Source organism: Cervus elaphus, chromosome 5, assembly GCF_910594005.1.
Source record: "Cervus elaphus chromosome 5, mCerEla1.1, whole genome shotgun sequence".
Classification (NCBI taxonomy): Eukaryota; Metazoa; Chordata; class Mammalia; order Artiodactyla; family Cervidae; genus Cervus; species Cervus elaphus.
The window spans coordinates 116,082,171-116,100,468 of record NC_057819.1 but is presented as its reverse complement, the minus strand read 5'-3'; the positions used below and the strand labels follow the sequence as shown (position 1 = coordinate 116,100,468).

The window sequence follows — 18,298 nt, the reverse complement described above, 5'->3', positions numbered from 1 at the left end:
AGCCAGGCAAGGGTGCTTGGATAGAGGGACCAGCAGGAACTCAAGTTGAGGTTGACAGGAACTTGGGGTGTTTGTGTGTGTGTGCTCAGTCACATCCTTTTATTTGCGATCCTATGGACTGTGGCCCTCCAGGCTCCTCTGTGGAATTTTCCAGACAAGAATACTGGAGCAGCTTGCCATTTCGTCCACCAGGGAATCTTTCTGATCCAGGGATGGAAACTGTGTCTCTTGCATTGGCAGGTGGAGTCTTAACCACTATGCCACCTGGGAAGCCCTTGGAATGTTTAGGAACTGCTAGACTATACGCACCTGAAGCCTAGTGAGTAAGACGGAGAAATTGGCAGGAGCCAGATTATGCAGGGCCTTGAAGCCATTGTTTTAGGGAGCGGAATTTGTTCTTGACACAGTGGGAGCTGTTAAAGGGTTTCAAGCTATCAAGGGATTTAGGCTAATGTTAAGTGGCAACAGTGGAAGTAGAAAGACTTCGTTCAACTGTATTCCAAGATAAAAATTAAATTTAAGGAAAAAAAAAGACTCTTGGCACTACGAGGCTATTGCAGTGGTTCAGGTGAGAGTGGTGACAAACGTGAGTGCAGGACTGGACTGGCTGACGGACTGGATGTGAGGACAAGGTGGTCAGGGAAAGAGGAACTAAGCGTGACTTCTCGGTGAATGATGAACAGTGGAGAGGAAGAGGTTTGTGGGAAAATAGGGTTCTGTTTTGTTATTTTGTCTCACCCATGAAACACTGAAGAACAGATGGCGAATGGGTTGCGAGCTTTGAGTTCAGAGGATAGGACCAGATGAGCTAGACATTTAGGAGTTGTGCCCTTGTCCTGAATGCTGAGAAATGGGTGAGATCCATGGCCACAGTAGGGGTTTTGGCCTCTGATTGAATGGGGCCCTTCCTCCATAATAAACAGGAAGGAGAAGATAGTACCATTGCAGGTGTGTTTGTGGATATGGCAGGGAGATGAGGGTGAAAGAGTATGTGGCTGGTGGCTCAGTAAACACACACGGGAACTCCCATGAGTTGCTGAGTGCGCTTTAGAGGTGCATACTCATGCGTCATGCTGTAACCACGTGGCCACTGGGTGAGTTGTACTGAGTGACTTGGTGTAGACAAGTGGATTCTTTGGTATGAGCGGAATAGGAGGTTTATCAGGGAGTTCAGCTGAGGATGTTTGCAAGAGGGTGATTACAGCAGTGGCCCCTTGGCCCCTCCACGTGCATAAGTAAAAGTGAAGTCGCTCAGTCGTGTCCGACTCTTTGAGACCGCATGGGCTGTAGCCCGCCAGGCTCCTCCATCCATGGGATTTTTCCAGTCAGGAGTACTGGAGTGGGTTGCCATTCCCTTCTCCAGGGGGTCTTCCCGACCCAGGGATCGAACCCGGTCTCCCGCACTGCAGGCAAACTTTACCGTCTGAGTCACAAGAGAAGCCAGGTGCATGGCTGATGTCAAATACAGTTCAGTTCTAGTTCAGATTAGCCTTTATGAAAGTGTCTTGCTGTCAGTCGCATGCGCTGGCTATGGGAAGGATATGTAGCCATGTAACTCCAGAAGGCAGTATGTGAACAGTGCAGATAGCATGCTTCTAGTTCTAGGGGTGGCCCATGTGTGATATCTGAAGCTCAGCACAGGTATCCTAGCACTTAGATCTTGGCGCTTCTATGGATATTTAAACTGCCTCCCAGTTTAAATATCCTCGCTTACAGCATCCTTGCCTGGCTGCCCCTACTTGGACACCTTCATTGGTGGGGAGCTCCTTACTTTGAGAAGCAACATGTACCAGCTGTACCACACCCTTTTGTCCTCCCTGCAGCGGCTCTAGAACTAAGGCAAGAGCGCCCGTCTCCTGCACTCTGGTTCTTGCTCTTCATTCCTGTGAGTGAGGGGCGCTGAAGCAGCCAAGCAGGCAGATAACGACTGGGAGCTGGCTTGTTTTCTCCAGTGCAGTAGTCTTTCTAAGCCAACTATTTCAGCCTCTTCTAAGAACTTTTAAAAAATCTTGGTGCTACAATCCAGTGTACAACTTATCTATCCCAGTGTTGTGTTCCAGTTTTTATGAACTGTGTTTTCATATTATCTAAAGGGATAGCATAAGAGACTTTAATAGGATCCAGATGTTTGTGATAGCCATCTAACAACTATCAAAAAGGGAAATAAAGTTGTTTGGGTATAACTGGTTTTTAGTGGACTCATGTGGGCACCTAGTGGCCATCATGTTTTAGGTAACTGATGAGACTTTCATGAGCCCTCTGAATTTTGTTAACAGTTATTCTACTCAACTGACTTGTAAAAATTGATACTTGTATTCTGTTCTAGTCTCTGACAACCTTCTGTTTGTAATGTTTTCTCAAAGATTATTGACGATGATTCCTCAAGTTTTTCTGGTATAATTTGCTCGAACCAGATCACTTGAATTAAATCAAAGGGGCTCAAGTCTGATCAACCACAAGCTGAGAGTAATATCCTAGGTTGATGGTGGCTCAGCTGCCCTTACCATTCTGGGCATCATATGTACTATTCACCTGTGACCTTGACATCTTAGGGGGGTGTTTAGACGGCACAAGGGATGATGGCCCACTCTTTGGGTCACTATAGCTTAGTGGTTAGATGCCTGCCTGGATTCAGATAGGCCTGAGTCATGTCAGATTTCACCTCTGCCACTAATTAGCAGTATGACTTGGCAACTTACCTAAACTTGCCAAGCATCAGTTCCCTCATCTGTGAAATGAGTGTCTCAGTTGAGGATTAAATGAAGCCTCTAATGAGCTGCTTGGCCCTTGGTAACCATTTCTTCCATATGGCCGTTATTATTCTCTTAAAGAGTTTGCTGGGTGGAGCTCCTGAGTGCACTCGGGAACCTAGAGAGAAAGTAAATGTTTGGCCTCCCAGGGCAAGGCAGAAGCACTGGGTACCCTGAACCCAGGCCCCTGTTTCAGAAGGAAAGGCTGGGCACTCCTTGAGGGCCAGAGAGGAGTACTTTGACCTTTGGCCTAGTGAGAACAAGAGAGAACATTCCCCTCCTTTGTGCCCAGTTGTCTTAGGCAGGAAGTAGCAATGAAAAAAAGAGACACCTGTTTGCTTTATGACTTGAGGGAGGGCTCCAAGGCTTCTCCCAATTGCCATGGTTGACAAGAAATAGAGGAGGGCCTGGGGCTCCAGAAGAGAGAAGGAGGTGGAAGGGGGAACCCCTGCTCTAAGAAAAGCAGGGCAGGGTCCTGCTCCCCTTGATAGAAGGCCAGAAGGGCTTGGAGACTTCCTCAACCTGTCCCCTCTCCCCACCCTCACGATGATGGCTTCCTGAGAGCTGATTGCTCCTGCTTTGGGCGGTGGGGCTTGGCAGGAGGCCAGGCAGGCAGGTAACTAGAGCTGAGATTCCTCTTCCATTCCTGAGCTGCTGCTGCTGCTGCACTCAGCAAGTGTAGTGCCAGGGGTAGAGGTTGAGTACACAGGGGCTCTGCGGGAGGTCCTGACCTCGGTGGTCAGATTAGGCCAACATCTAGTTGAAGCTCTTTGCAGGAGGAGGAGGAGTTTCTGCAATCGTGTGGGAAATAAGTGAGGTGGAGTGTGGAGTGGGAGTAAAAAAGGTCTAGAGAATTGAAAAGGTGATCTTCCCTGATTGCCTTTCATCCTAGTAGGAATACTAGGATGAGGGGTGGCTGAGGATGGGAGGGTCAGGAGGCTGGGATCTCAGGCTGAAGTAGCTTTTGCTATTTACCTAGCTGTTAGCTGCTAGGTAAGCAGGTAAGATCTTGAGAGATGGAGAGAAGGTATCCTTCAGACCACACTGGGACCCTGACATATGGTGAGGTCCTGAGTTGTGTTTGCATTTATTTTTCTCTCCTAGCATCACCACGCTTCCCCAATATCTTGGATGGAGGAGAGTAACACAAGCTCTCAGCATCCATGACTGCCTGGTGCCATCCTCACTCCATCCCGTCATGGGGTGAGGGTGGAGCAGGTGTGGCCACGGCCACAATGGGGCATCAGTTTTGCTTGGGGGCTGGCGGCAGGTGGCCAGCACCATGAAACTGCCCAGCCTTGGGCATTGTGTGGGCTGTGGAGGCCTCCACCTGCTTAGACCCTTCCCAGGTTCCCTGATAGCTTGGCTGTCAGAGCCGAGCCACAGTGGTCTCGGCCACTCGGCAGGTGGCTCCTTCCAGGGCCTGTGTGGACTGCGGGTGCAGCTGCTGTCTCCCAGTGTCCTGTGGGACTTGGCTGGTGGAGCCCAGGGGGGCCTAGGTGTCCTGGAGCAGCTGTATCTCAGCCCCACCAGCTGGCCCCTCTGCTCCCAGACTTTTCCATCACCCCGTGCTGTCTACTCTGTTTAGACCTCTCACAACCTGCTTGCCAGCCTGGACCCCTGCAGCCTTTGGAGCCTGGGAACCTGGGGCATCCGAACCTGAGCCACAACCCGGCTGAGCTGGGCACCGCTGGGGTTGGGGGCCTCTTCCACCTGTGCTGGCAGAGCTGGCTGGGAACCAGGATAGCAAGTCAGGGGTGCAGCCCTGGCCCCCATGCCAGCCTGGAAGTGCTCCCTGGCTGGGACTGACATCAGTCAGCTGGAGGCCGAGGCCTTTATAACCCTGTGAGCACTGGGCCTCCTCTCTGTTGTAGGCAACTGACTGCAGCATCTCAAGTTCAAGATATAGTGGGCATCTGGACAGCAGGCATGATGCTGCTGCCTCAAACCCCTGGGTATGTGACTGTGACCTGCAACAGGCTGTTGGGAACCTGGATGACCTGTGGCACTTATGTGTAGCCAGCCTGGGTTACTTGACTTGTGGCCCTGGGCAGCTGGTGGGGTGGTGCTGAGCAGTGTGGATTCCCAGCTGGGCTGATCACTGTGGCTGTGACCGTGGTTATGGTTCAGTGCAAGTGCAGGCGAGGCCCGGGAGGAACCAGAGAGCAGGGGAGCCCTGGAGAGGCAGCTGGGGGAGGGAGAGAAGAGGGAACTGGGAGAAAGGAAAAGGGATGGTCCTTAGAGGTCTTTGGGGCTCAGTTGTCTGCCCAGGCATGGTGGGAGGAGTGGTGGGAGGGGAGAGAGAAATGGCTGTGTTCAACTCTCAGGGCCTAGGACTGACCACCCCTCCCTCACCTGCTTCCCCCTGACCTAGCACAATGCTCTCATCTTTCTCAGCCCTGGGAAGAGCAGCCTGACCTCTAGTCCTCAACACCTCTTTGGGGAAGAGGGAACTAAAAGAAAGATCAGAGGGAACTGGGGTGGGATGAGTGCAATCAAAGTCCCTCAGTCGTGTCTGACTCTTTTTGAACCCATGGACTGTAGCCCACCAGGCTCCTCTATCCATGGAATGCTCCAGGCAAGAATACTGGAGTGGATTGCCATTCCCTTCTTTAGGGGATCTTCCTGACTCAGGGATCAAACCCGGACCTCCTGCATTGCAGGCAGAGTCTTAACCATCTGAGCCACCAGGGAAGCCCTATAAGGAAAGCATTCATCTTAATCTCCTTTCTCTTACTCACACATGTTCCTGGCCTCTGCTGCTGGGGACTTGATCATAAGCTGGTTGCTCAAGTTATGATGGAAGTAGAGTGGGTAAGGGTATTGTTCCCATGGGCACAAGCCAGGCAGGCTTCTAGAACTATTTTGTGGACATACACTGATCCCAGTTCTCAGCACTTTTGCTCCTTCCTGATGGCTGTGCATTTTGTCTCATTTGAATCGGGGATAGGTGAGGAGATTGGAAAAAGAAAAACAGTTGGAAAGTTGATACTGTAGTGTGTGCCTGTATTTGTGTGTGTGTGTGTGTGTGTGTGTGTGTGTGCGCGCACACATGCCTGTATTTTGGTAAAAACTTGCCTCGTGGTGGTAGGGGGTAGGAAGGGTAGGCAAAATAACATTTAACCCATTCTTTTTCTCATTCCCTTTGACTGGAGTTTTCCCACCCTCACCCTCAACTCCCCACCCCAGCAATCACACAGTCTCATTTCCCTAGTTTTTTGCCTGATATATCCCTTTCTCACATTCTTTCTGATACACCCAGACTTTAATCAATGACTTTGTAAAAAAAATCAGATGTGAAAAGTGTTTTGTTGTCCAGCTTTCACTGGCTGATTGGGAATTTTAAACTCATATCTTCAGAAATGCTACTTGAACATAAGCTCCCTCTCCCTTCCCCAGGGAAATGGAAATACACCTCCTGAATTAAAGGACCTTACTAAAGTGCTTATAGAGTCTTTAATATTAGAAGATGAATTTGTATGTTGCAGGGTGGTAGAGGGGGTGCAGCAAGATAGGTGGGGGTGGCCGTGTGGTGGCAATCCCAGAGTGCCCCGAACTTTCGCTCATTTGTTCAACAAATAGTTACTGAGACATGACATAGTGGTAACACGTTTTGTTCATTTACTTATCTATTTGGCACATATTTCCTGAAGGCATCCCGTCTACCTGGCCCTGACGATATAATAGTAGGCAGAAACCAGACATTGTCCTTGCCCTCATGGAGCTCACAATCTAGTGTTAATCTAGTCATCAATAGACAAATCACAAATATACAATCGCTAATGTACTAAGCGAGTCAAGAGAGAGGTGCCTGATGGTTAAGAGAACAAAACAGAGGATCTGAGAACAAAGGAGGCAAAAGAAACAGTGGGGGAGACCAGTCGGAAGCTTGATGCAGCTAAACTGACAAAAAGTGGTAGCTTGGGCTAGAGTCGGAGCACTAGAGCTGGAGAAATGGACTGCTTGAGATGACCCATATGTCCTCGTCAGGTCTCTTCTCTCTCAGGGGACAGAAGAAAGGCAAACCAAGACCAAATTTCTCTACAAGTGGCTCTGAGGAGAACCTCTTACTCTAAACTTAGAAGCAGAGGGATTTCGTGTGTGTGTGTGCTGTGTACACCATTCACTGAAGCCCTACTATGTGCTAGGACCAACACTGTCAACATTAAGCTTCACAACCCTGTGTCGTCGATGCCATTCCAGTTTCCCAGATGAATCTTGGGAAATATAGGAGATATGTTGAAAGTCACAGAGTTGCGTTAGAGTTGGAGCCCAGGTTTAGCTGTATTCAAAGGCTAGTTCGCTTACTATTCCTTCCTCTACTCTAGTTTTCAATTTTGCAGCTATAAGAAAGGACTCTTGAGCCTCCTTGGGCAGAAAGAATAACGGAACCCTGCAGCTACAATACTTTCTTCAGTCCAGAACTAGAGAGTGAGAGCTTTGTTTCCCGACGGAAGTGGAGGGAAAAAAAACCCGCGAGACCCGGAAGTTGTGCGTCGCATCCTCGCGCCGGCCTCCCTGGCCGCCGGGTGAGGCTGCGGCGGACTGCCCTTTCTCAAAATGGCGTCGAAGATGGGTTCGCGACGGTGGATGTTGCAGCTGATCATGCAGTTGGGTTCTGTGTTGCTCACACGCTGCCCCTTCTGGGGCTGCTTCAGCCAGCTCATGCTGTATGCTGAGAGGGCCGAGGCGCGCCGGTGAGCGGGTCCGTGCGGTCGCCGAACGCGGTGGGGGCGGTCCGGCCCGTCCCAGGAACGGGGGTGCGGTGAGGTGGGGAAGAAGTTGCGGCCTAGAAGTTGGGATCTTTGGACTGGGAGGAACTGGGACCTCGGACTTGTTAGGGACTCTCGTCCGGAGCATGGTGGGCATCGAGCGTAGTGCGGGGGTCCTAGCCGTGAGACGGGGCTCAGGTTTGGAGAAGCGGTGGAGCTTGCGGAAGCCCGAGGGGTCTCAAGGCTCTTCTTCCCGCTTTATCCTGTGCTTCACTCTGTCCTCGTTCCTTCCCCCTTCCCTACTCGCAGGAAGCCCGACATCCCAGTACCCTACCTGTACTTCGACATGGGGGCGGCCGTGCTGTGCGCTAGCTTCATGTCCTTTGGAGTGAAGCGGCGCTGGTTCGCTCTGGGGGCCGCACTCCAGCTTGCCATTAGCACCTATGCCGCCTACGTCGGGGGCTACGTCCACTACGGGGACTGGCTGAAGGTGAGCACCTCGCCCCTAGGCGGGACTTGGCTGTAGTGCCGGTGGAGCCGGTGTCTGGGTCAGCTGGACATTGCCTGGTACTAGCCAGGAGCACAGTGCGAAGCCTGGGAAGGTTGAACCCCTTGGTTTGTAACGGTTATTACAGACCACAAGAATGGAAGGACCTTAGAGACCAGCAAACCTCCCCCTCAGAGTGCAGAAATTGAGGTCCAGAGATGGGAAACAGACTTTCCCAAAATTACACCACAGTTAGCATTACAGGTGGGACCAGAACCCAGGTCACCTGGTTCCCAGAACTCTACACCGTTAGTTTAGTTATCAGAACCAGGGCGAAAGGAACTTTAGAGAGTACCTAGTCCACCAATCAGATTTTATGAAATTTATCTAATCAGAGGGCAGCCTTTAACCCTGTAGATTCCAGGACCTGTGCCAGGCACTCCAGGCTTGGAGATGAGCCTGGACCAAGGCATTACCCGCAGGGAATGGACTGGGAGTCAATTAGGGGAGGCAGGTGTGAGAATAGCTACTGGACAGTGAGATCATTGGTTAGTTTGGGGAACAGAGTATATTCTATGGCAGAAAGAATATTGAATTTTGAATGTGCAGACCTGGGGATGGGGAGAGGGGCAGTGCTTGGTATCTGGGTTCTGCCACTTTGTATAGGACCTTGGACAAGTTTATTACTCCTCTGGGCCTCAATTTCCACTTCTGATAAAAAGAATTATCTTTTTCTGCTCTACCTGCCCATGGTAATGGTAAGAGGGTTCATCAGATGAACCGGGATGTGTAGAGATGGGCAGTTCTGCGCTTGGGGCAGCCAGGAGAAGTGCAATGGCTTCAGTTTCTGATCAGGGTCCCCTCGCCTTGGCCTAGGTCCGTATGTACTCACGCACAGTTGCCATCATCGGTGGCTTTCTTGTGCTGGCCAGCGGTGCTGGGGAGCTGTACCGTCGGAAACCCCGCAGCCGTTCCCTCCAGTCCACCGGCCAGGTCTTCCTGGGCATCTACCTCGTCTGTGTGGTAGGTTGGGGGACTGTCGACTGGAGGTGCTTTACTGAGAGTGAGCTGTGAACCGAGGCCTGGTGCCTGGCAGAACCCAGGGAGGTGGACAGAACGAGGCTTGCATGTAGTTCCTGAGGGCTTAACTCCCAGCAGTTGCCCCCTCCAGCTTCTGGGCTTTGGGGGACTTTCAAGTGCCTGAGACCTGGCTGACAATCCCTTCTTCCAACATTATTGGCACCAGGGGAGAGAAGAGGGTGGATTGACCATTCAGTCCCAAGCCTGAGAGCCAGGAGGACAAGAGGGCCTCTTGGCTTCACCCCCCAGAGGACAGAGAGAGGACAAAGAAGAGGTTTGGTAGAGTTCAGGTCCCACCTGGGGCTTTGCCACTTAGAGCTGATGGGGCTGCCTGGTACAGCCCTGGTAGCCTCCCTGGTACTGGGAGTGGGGCCAATGTGGAAGGGAATGTCAATGGGCCCCAAGTTACTTAGCTTCATCTTAGATACAGAGCGCCATCTCCCATGTGCAGAGCTCTGTATTCAGAGGTGAGAGCCCCAGTCTGATTGTGGACCCTCTTTCCTTCTGAGCCCCCAGGGTCAGGAGAGACAGACCCTGACCTCACGGAGCTCTCTCGTCCAAGGGGAGACACAGGGGCCTTCCTTTCAGAAAGCCCCAGGTCTGAGAGGGGAGTCCACAGCCCACCTGGTAGGGGCTGTCTTGCATCTCAGGGGTGGCCTTCCCAGAATAGGCTTCTCAGCCTATTCAGAGCCTCAGAGGACGGTGTGTCTCTAGGCCTACTCGCTGCAGCACAGCAAGGAGGACCGGCTGGCGTATCTGAACCATCTCCCTGGCGGGGAGCTGATGGTCCAGCTCTTCTTCGTGCTCTATGGCGTCCTGGCCCTGGCCTTCCTGTCGGGCTACTACGTGACCCTGGCTGCCCAGATCTTGGCTGTCCTGCTGCCCCCGGTCATGCTGCTCATTGACGGCAATGTGGCCTATTGGCACAACACACGACGCGTTGAGTTCTGGAACCAGATGAAGCTCCTTGGAGAGAGTGTGGGCATCTTCGGGGCCGCTGTCATCTTGGCCACTGACGGCTGAGTTGCGCAGCGGGAGTCTGAGAATGGGTGCAGGGAGCCACTGAAGGCCACCCTCCATCCCTCCTTGCTGGCCCAGTTATGTTTATTTATGCTTTTTGGTCTGTTTGTTTGATCCTTTGTGTTATGTGCATGTGTGTGTATGTTGGTAAGAGGCAGGTCTCTTCCCCAGTTCCTGGGCTCAGGCCTTGGTGGGGTGGGAGCCCTGATGACTCTGCCCTACGGGTTTCTTTTTCCTGTTTGTTCTGAGGAGAGCTGAGGCCAGCTGTTCTCCTGGGTCTCCTGTCCCAGGAAACGGAGTAAGGCAGGGCTATGGGGGTGGGGGGTGAGGGCAGGGGACACTGAGAGTGGGAGACAGAGGGAGGAAGACCAAGAATCAGAAGTGAGCCGGTGTGAAAGATCCCGCTTTGAGCCTGGCAGATGCAGCTAGGCTCTGCAGTGCTTTTCTGAGACTGAGACCGAGTGTGTGTATTGACACATGGATCAGGCCCAGGTGGAGTAGAGGGGCCGGGCACTGCAGAAGTTGTGGGCTCTCAGGGTGTGCCAGGAGCAGACACGGCACTAGCTGTCACCCACCTCGAGGGCAGAGCAGGCCCCAGTCTACTCTGGAGTGTGCAGGGGTGGGGCAGGCAGTGGCCAGCTTCCTGCCTCTGGCCTTCTGTTTCCAGCTGTGTGGTTGGCCTGCTGTGGGTGAGTGCCCTCCCAAACACCAGACCACACAGTCCTCCAAAATTAAACATTTTATATAGACGTTTGGCTTTGCTTCTCTGTTCTCCCCACGGGGCACTTTGCCATTGGCTGGGATTGATCTTGGGTTTCTTGAAAGCCCATACCCGGGTAAGCCCCACCTTGACCCGCCCGTGACCTTTCCCCTGTCCTGGGGCTCTCTTTTCCAGTCTGCAAACGCTCCCTGCAGTACATGCTTTGACCTTTCACTCAGTCCCCCTCGTGGCTTGTCTTTTCCTCGCTATTTGGTGCCAGCTCCTTTCAGAGAAATCTTTGGCGAGGGCAGCTAGAGGGAGCGGACTGATTAAAGGTCCACTCTGAGGCCGAGGAACTTTCATTTTACAGGTGAGGAAATGGAGGCTCAGAGAAGGTTGAGCCGCTAGCCTGAAGCCACAGAACTGGATTCCAGGCCAGGTCTGCCTAAAGCGCACACCCAGTTGTGTACTTGACGCCACCCCTCTCCTCAGGGAAGACAGGCTGCTCTGGGGGGGTTGGTCTCTCAACAGCCCCTGGTCCCTCCCTACACATCCACACACCTCCTGACAGAAGGTAGCCTCAGCAGCCAGTGTGGAGCCTGGCACATGGTAGGGGTCAGAAATGTCGAATGCAACCACAGGCTTTGGACTCTTCGCCTGTCTGAGACGTCCCGCTTCTGCAAAGATGGAGACACAACCTCCAGGGGGACTAAGGGGAAGACCTCCGAGTCTGGGCTTGGCTCTGAGCCCTGCCTGGCAAGGGAGATGGGGCTGCTGTCAGTCCGGTTTGTGGAATGGAAGACACTTCCTCACTAAGGGGTAGGGATGCCCCTCTGGGGGCTGCTGACAGTTGGCTGAGGGAGGTGGTGGCAGCGTTCGTCTCGGGGCCTCGGCCTCATTTAGCTCTCCTCTTCCCTCTAGGAGCCCCATGGTTCCCCAGCCCTCAAGGTGTTGCTCCCAGAGGGTCAGTGCTAATTTCCTTTCAAGTGTGAGCTGACTTTCAGACAAGTACTTGCATTTTAATCAAGGCCTCCTGAGAAGCTGCAAGACCCGAAGGAATTAAAATGAATGGTGGAATATAAGGCAGATGTGGGTGATATTTTGGGCAAGGAAGCCTCAAAACAGCACAGTGGTCAAAGACACTGGTCCACCCTCAGCCTTGAGTAGAGCCCTTAAAGGCAAGGGCACCCTCCTCCCTCCAGATTTCCTAGACTGGAAATTCAGGGCCATCTGGTTGTGGCTTTGGAGCAAGTAGGGGGTCTTGGGCAGGCCCTTTTCCTTCCTGTGCTTGTCCTCCCTTGGGTGCCCTTCTCTGGGCAGGTAGAGTAACAGCTGCTGCTGCTTCTGCAGTTCACTCAGCCAGCATGTCTGGTCCGGCCTGTGGCTGCCTTGGGTCTCCTCCAGCAGGCATGGCCTTTAGTCCACACTGGCTGTCCCAGGGCCTGAAGGGCTGGTAGAGAGGGTCAGCTGCCTGGGTCAGAAGCTGGCTTGCAGAAGGAGTCTGGTAGCCCCTTGGCATGGTTGACCAGCTCATAAGAGTCCCGAATATCGGCCAGGCCAAACCAGAAGAAGATCCAGTGCTTGTTGGAGAAGCTGCCATCGCTGTGTTTGAAGTACCTGGTGGGGTTGGGAGATTGGTTTTAGGCAAGACCAGGGCTCACTACTCACTGGTTCATTTATTGAGAACCTACTATCGGCATACCACGTTTTGTGTTTCACTAAGGTGGCACTAGTGGTAAGGAACCTGCCTGCGAGTGCTGGAGACATGAGACCTGGGTTCAGTCCCTGGGTCTGGAGGATCCCCTGGAGGAGAGTATGGCAACCCACTCCAGTATTCCTGCCTGGAGAATCCTAAGGACAGATCCTGGCAGGCTACCGTCCGTAGGGTTGCAAAGAGACATGACTGAAGTGACTTGGCATGTTGTGCTTTGCAGATAACTATGTTTTTTACAAATTGAATGTTTGCAGAAACCCTGTGTGGAGCAAGTCTATCAGTGTCATTTTTCCAACAGACGTTTGCTCACTTCATGTCTCTTTGTTGCATTTTGGTAATTCTTGAAATATTTCAAATCCTCCACCAGCAAAAAGATGACTGCTCACTCAAGGCTCAAGTGATGGTTAGCAGTTTTTAGCAATAAAACTATTTTAAATTTGAGTATGTACATTTGTTTTTTAAGACATAATGCTATTTCACACTTAACCGGCTACAAAATAGTGTAAACATTCATATATACCAGGAAACCAAAAAATTCATGTGATTTGCTTCATTGCAATATTCACTTTATAGTGGCAGTCTGGAACCAAACTGGTAATATCTCTGGGGTATGCGTGTATATGCTGAACACACTGCTAGGACCTGAGGTTTGTAATCTGATTTTATTCTCATAGCACCAGTCAATAGCCTGGTGTTATGCTCTTTTCACAGAGGAGCAGCTAAGGCTCAGAGAAGTTAGATAACTAGCCAGAGTCACACAACTAGGAGGGTTAGAGTGAGGCCGCCTTTTCCTCTCTCCACACTGCCTTGGTTGTGCAGCCCGGGGAGGGGTCCTTGTTCTGTTCTTGGTGCCCGCAGAACAGAGTAGTGAGGGAATGAGGGGATAACTGCAGAAGGAAAGAGAGGAGGGGGTGTCCCCCTGGAGATGCAATAGGGTCAGAGCTCTGGGATCAGAGCTTGGCAACTGGGCCTGGACTAAAATGGTAAGGGGCTGAATTTCTCCAGACCCTGGGAGAGGCAGGCTGTGTGCCCGGTGCAGACTGTCTTCAAGGCATCTACCTTAAGAGGACAAAGCAGAGTTAAGTGTGCTCTGCCTCTAGGGAAATCTCAGGCTTCGTGTGTGGTCTGCTCCCTGGGGAACGTGGGGCCCGCACTGAGCGGGCCATCTCTCGTGGGGGAGGGGTGGCTAATGAAAGGGGAGGCCCAACCTTCCAGGCTGGTGGATCCCCGGCATGGCTGGTGAGAACTGGAGAGGGGCGCCAGAAAGGGCAGGACCTACCAGGGATTGATGGGGTTGGTGACTCGGGAGCGCCAGAAAAGCGTCTTCAGATCCCGCCGCAGGCACGCCCACAGCATCTGGCCGGAGCCTTGGCCCTGGCGGCTGGAGCTCACCACAAACTTGTCTAGATACGGGGTGCCCCCCAGTACCGGCTCCGTGGTCAGAATGGCTGCCGCGTTGTACCTGGCGCAGCGGGGGAGAGGCAGGCTGGGACCTCTTCTTGACCCAAAGCTCTCCGGCGTGTCCCGTGGCCCCTGCCCTCTGGGGCCTCAGGCTCACCCCTCAGAGAAGTAGATAGAGTGCAGCCTTGGGCGCAACGAGGCCAAGTAGTCGTCCCGGAGCTTTTTGCCGAAGCTGGCGTTGACCAGGTTCACGAGGCGGCCCTGGTCCAGGCTGTCCAGGCAGCGCACTCGCAGCGTCCGCTCGCCGGTCTTGAACAGCGTCCCCGAACCTGGGGGTGGGACGAAGGAGGAGGGGTTCGTTCAGTCCAAGATCCAGGTCCCCTCCACTCCTACATTTGCGCAGCCTGGTGGAGGTTCCAGACAGGAAGGTGGCTGGTGGGACAATTACCTTCTTGGGAGCTCTCCACAATGAGATGCTTCCTATGGTCTGCATAGACTTGTCTGTGCTTTTCACTCAGGGAGATGCTTTTCCTAGGCAGTTCGTCCCTCGAATTCCCCCCCTCACCTGTGGTTCCACCTACTTCCCCTAGTCCCGACCATCCCTGCCCACCCGGCTCCTGGCCCCGCCCACCTCTCCTGTGCTGTGCGTGTCCAACACTTTGCGACCCCTTGGAGGTAGCCCGCCAGGCTCTTCTGTACATGGGGATTCTCCAGGCAAGAATACTGGGATAGGTTGCCATGCCCTCTCCAGGGGATCTTCCGAACCCAGGTCTCCCGCATTGCAGGCGGATTCTTTACCGTCTGAGCCACCAGGAAGCCCGAGAATATTGGAGTGGGTAGCCTATCCCTCCTGCAGGGTATCTTCCCGACCGAGGAATCGAACCGGGGTCTCCTGCCTTGCAGGCAGATTCTTTACCAGCTGAGCTACCCATTCCACTGGGGTCCGCTGGGTCTGTGGTTCCTCCCACCCAGCCAAGTCCCGCCCACCTCCCTAGTTCCACCCAAGTTGCAGCCCAGGCCGGTCCACCTCCTTGCAAACCTCCCCTAGGTTTGGCAAGGGCAGGAAGCCTTTACTGTGGCTTCTCCTGCCCGCCCCCCCGCCCCCCCAACGCCAAACACCGGCGCGCCCCTGCCCTCGCCCTCACCCTTGTTGCTGAAGAGCTCTGTGAGCAACATGCTGGCGGCGGTGATGACGGCGGAGGAGCGATGGGGCAGGCGACTGAGTATGTCCACGATGAGCCGAATCTGCTGGCGTTCTTTAGTGCCCACCCAGTCGGCATTGGTCACCAGGTCCAGGTCGGCGGGCAGGTTCACGTTACTCAGGACCTGTGTCCCGGACTAGGGGGTGAGCCTCCGACCTGCAGCCGCACTAGGACTGCGTCCCCGCCCTACGGACCTCTTCTCACTTAACCCCTTTTCCTTACTTCCTCCCGGAGTCCTCCGCCAGAGAGGGCTCAGACCTGAACACCGTAGGCTGAATCCCTCCCTGACACTCCATTCCCGACCCATGCGGCTTCGGAGAGACTGACTCTGGGGCCCAAAAGGGAGGCATGCAGGAGCCCCAAGAGAGATGCTCAGCGGAGGCGCGGAGGTGCAGGGACTGGGGCCCGAAAGGAGGAGACACACCTTTTGACTGCCGTCGTGCAGGCCGCCTGTGGTGTTGAGGAAGATGATTTTGGTGGGCCGCAGCGCCTTAGCCAGAGAGGCGGTCACCTCCAGCGAGTCCAAGAGCACCGAGCGGCGCGCGGCGGTCTCCCCAATGGGACACAGGATGGGGATGCTTCCGGACTCCAGGCACCACTGGAGCAGATCGGTCTCCACGGAGACGATGCCGCCGTAGCTGTGGGCCAGACGCGGGGCTCAAGGAGATCGCCTCCAGGCCCCGCGGGGCTGGGGCTGCGCGGGCTGAGCAGCGTGATCCGAGGACGCTGGGACAGGCAAGGTCGGCACTCACCTGGCGTGAGGGGCTGGCTCAGCAGCGCTCAGCACAGACCCACCGCCAAAAAAAGGCACGGCGGCGGCCGCATTGTGCCGCAGGGCGTCCACCAACACCTTGCATCTCTGGGCGAGCTGTGCCTTGGCCTCCCAGAAGGAAAGACAGCCCGAGGGCGCCGTGGGAGCAGGCAGCCCTAAGACCACCAACGGCTTCATGTCCATGCGCTGCAGGAACGCCAGGGCGAAGGCCAGGCTGGATACGGCCTTCGGGCACTTGACCACCTCCTCCTCCACCTGCGGAGGCATGGGCGTTCAGGGGGCACGACGCCCACCCTGACTCCTTCCTCACTCGCTTGTTCCTCCAGCCTGGTCCTCACGGTCCCCTCTGGGCGGGGGGGGGGGGTCCCCATCCTGCCCAGGAGTTCTCAGACCCCATTTCTGGTCACCTGCGCCCACCTGCTCTGCCCTTTGCCCCGTTGGGTCTTGCCATCATCCTCTTATCTCACAGTAGCGTTCCTCTCTCGGCTCCTCCCTGCGACCTTGGACTCTAGGACACCTTAGGGGGAGGGGTGACGCAGGCGGCTTCTCTCCAGGTTCCCCAGTGGCCAACTGATCCCCTAACTGTGCCTAGGGTGGGAGGACTACTCTGGCGCATCATATACCACGGGCTGGAGACCCCAGACTCCTCACCCGGGCTGGGAGCCAGGCTTTTCGAGGGCCTCGGTCTCTTCCAGTCCCGGGCGCTCGTTAGGGCTCCGTTGATCCCCCTCCTGGTTCCCCTCCCCAATCGACAGCCCATCCTGCCAGGCCCGGCGACACGTCGGCACAGAGCCCCCACCCCCGGTCTGTGACCCAGCCGACGCCGGGCTCGGCTCACCTCGATGACGGCGAAGGGCCTGTCGGCGGAGTGATGGCAGGCCTGGAACTGTGTGAGCCAGTGGCGCGCCTCCCCGGGACTGGCCCCGCACTGGTTCAGGAAGGTCTGGATGTCTCGCTGCAGCGGCGAGCGGCCGGCGGGGGGCCCCGGGGAATCGGGGGGCACCGGAGGCGCGGGGGGCGGCGTCCACAACGGCTCCTCCGCTGCAGACGGATGGACGTCGTCCTTGGCTCCCTCGGCCTCCTCTTGGGCTAGCTGGGCCGGCCCCCAAGCTGTACTGAGCCGGCGTCCCGGGCTGGTACCCCTGGTCGCCTGCCGCCGTGCGCCGCAGCTCAGCCTCCGGGCGCTCCCGGTGCCTCGGGGGCCCCGGAGCCTCCCGCCCGCAGGCGCGGCCCACAGGGCCCAGGCCAGCCGCACCGTCGCCATGACAACCAGACCGGATCGCCCCCCCACAAGTGACCGTCTGTCAGGAGCTCCTGCCTTCAGGAGCCTCTTAACCTGCAGGGGGGTGGGGCTGGGCCGTCCGGGGCGGTGCGACGACGGGGTTGGGAGCGGGGGCGCGGGTCTGGCCATGGGTCAGAGGGCGGCGCTGACAGTATCCCCCGCCCCTTTGGGGGGGGGGTGACGGAACCCACTAGCGAGAGTCACGAGGCCGAGATAAAGGGTGGCTGCATGTCTAATCTACTGCCAAGGCCGGTTTCAGAAGGGCGCAGGGGCCCCAAAGGTGGCTCTGGCGCTCTGCGGGGTCTTGAACAATCAAGGAGGAGTCTGACTAGGGCAAGAGGGCAGAGCAGCCACCTGACCAAGGAAGGAGGCTTATGGAGGTTACCAGGGTTTGCCAAACCCCAGCCACTGGGTGCCACCTTGAAGAATTTTGTCTTTGTGGAAATTTAAAATTTATCCACATCAGGACTGTAACTAGAAGGCCGATGTCACTTGTAAGAAAGCCTTACAAATAGAGAGGTTAAAAAATCTTATATATTCCAGTTGGATAGTGTTGACTGCTTCTGTTGGAAACAAAGATGGCTAGGAAGCGCCAGGTGGTCAAGATCCCATAGCAAGCTTGAGGCTTCTTCCTTGGTAGAATAGCTGCTGACACAGGCAGAACACCAGGCCCTTGCACAGCACTTCACAAATAGTAACTCACTGAAGCCTTACAATGACTCCAGAATGGACACTCTTACTACACCCATTTTATAGATGAGGAGACTGAGGCACAGAAATATGTGAGGGCGAAGGTCACTCAGTTCATGAGCAGTGGAGCTGGTCTTTGAGGCAAAGCAGTTTTGTTCCTGACTCATGTTATTAAGCAAGATGTGCAAAGGACTTGAAAACTTTCATAGGATATGATTCATTATTGCTTAATACTGTAAACGTGTGCTGCTTAAAAACACCCAGTGCGCAATCAGGGGTACACATCCTGCCCTCGGGTACACTATGCTCTGATGGGGTCCCACCCTCTGTCCTTATGGAGGGTGAAACCAACTGCAGAGGGGCGACAAATTGGCTGAGGTCACACAGCTTGTTAGTGTCACGGGCAGACCCTTGGCGTACGGAGGTCCCCCCACTCCACCCTCACATGGCTCTGGGTGCCCTCTGCTGGAAGTTAGGACTCCTGGGGC

The 18,298-nt window shown here is 54.7% G+C and overlaps 3 protein-coding genes across 4 annotated transcripts in view; 2 read left to right on the top strand and 1 right to left on the bottom strand.

Annotated features, from left to right (window-relative positions):
• The window catches only part of LSM12 (LSM12 homolog), a 78,066-nt gene that overhangs the window by 22,763 nt on the left and 37,005 nt on the right, over positions 1–18,298 (top strand). The window lies entirely within an intron of this gene.
• Positions 6,709–10,798, top strand: TMEM101 (transmembrane protein 101). 2 transcript variants are annotated; one of them, XM_043904785.1, is made up of 4 exons: positions 6,709–7,447; positions 7,772–7,952; positions 8,826–8,972; positions 9,744–10,798. In XM_043904785.1, exons 1-4 carry the CDS (start codon positions 7,311–7,313, stop codon positions 10,050–10,052), a joined length of 774 nt encoding a protein of 257 aa, XP_043760720.1. In that variant the 5' UTR covers positions 6,709–7,310; the 3' UTR covers positions 10,053–10,798. The 2 variants fall into 2 exon arrangements, with proteins under 2 accessions (XP_043760720.1, XP_043760721.1); XM_043904786.1 differs by lacking the exon at positions 8,826–8,972.
• On the bottom strand, positions 11,748–17,182 carry NAGS (N-acetylglutamate synthase). Its single transcript, XM_043904782.1, has 7 exons — positions 16,677–17,182; positions 15,819–16,093; positions 15,491–15,704; positions 15,010–15,190; positions 14,022–14,193; positions 13,743–13,925; positions 11,748–12,366 (listed from the first exon to the last, which is right to left on the bottom strand). Exons 1-7 carry the CDS (start codon positions 17,100–17,102, stop codon positions 12,213–12,215), a joined length of 1,605 nt encoding a protein of 534 aa, XP_043760717.1. The 5' UTR covers positions 17,103–17,182; the 3' UTR covers positions 11,748–12,212.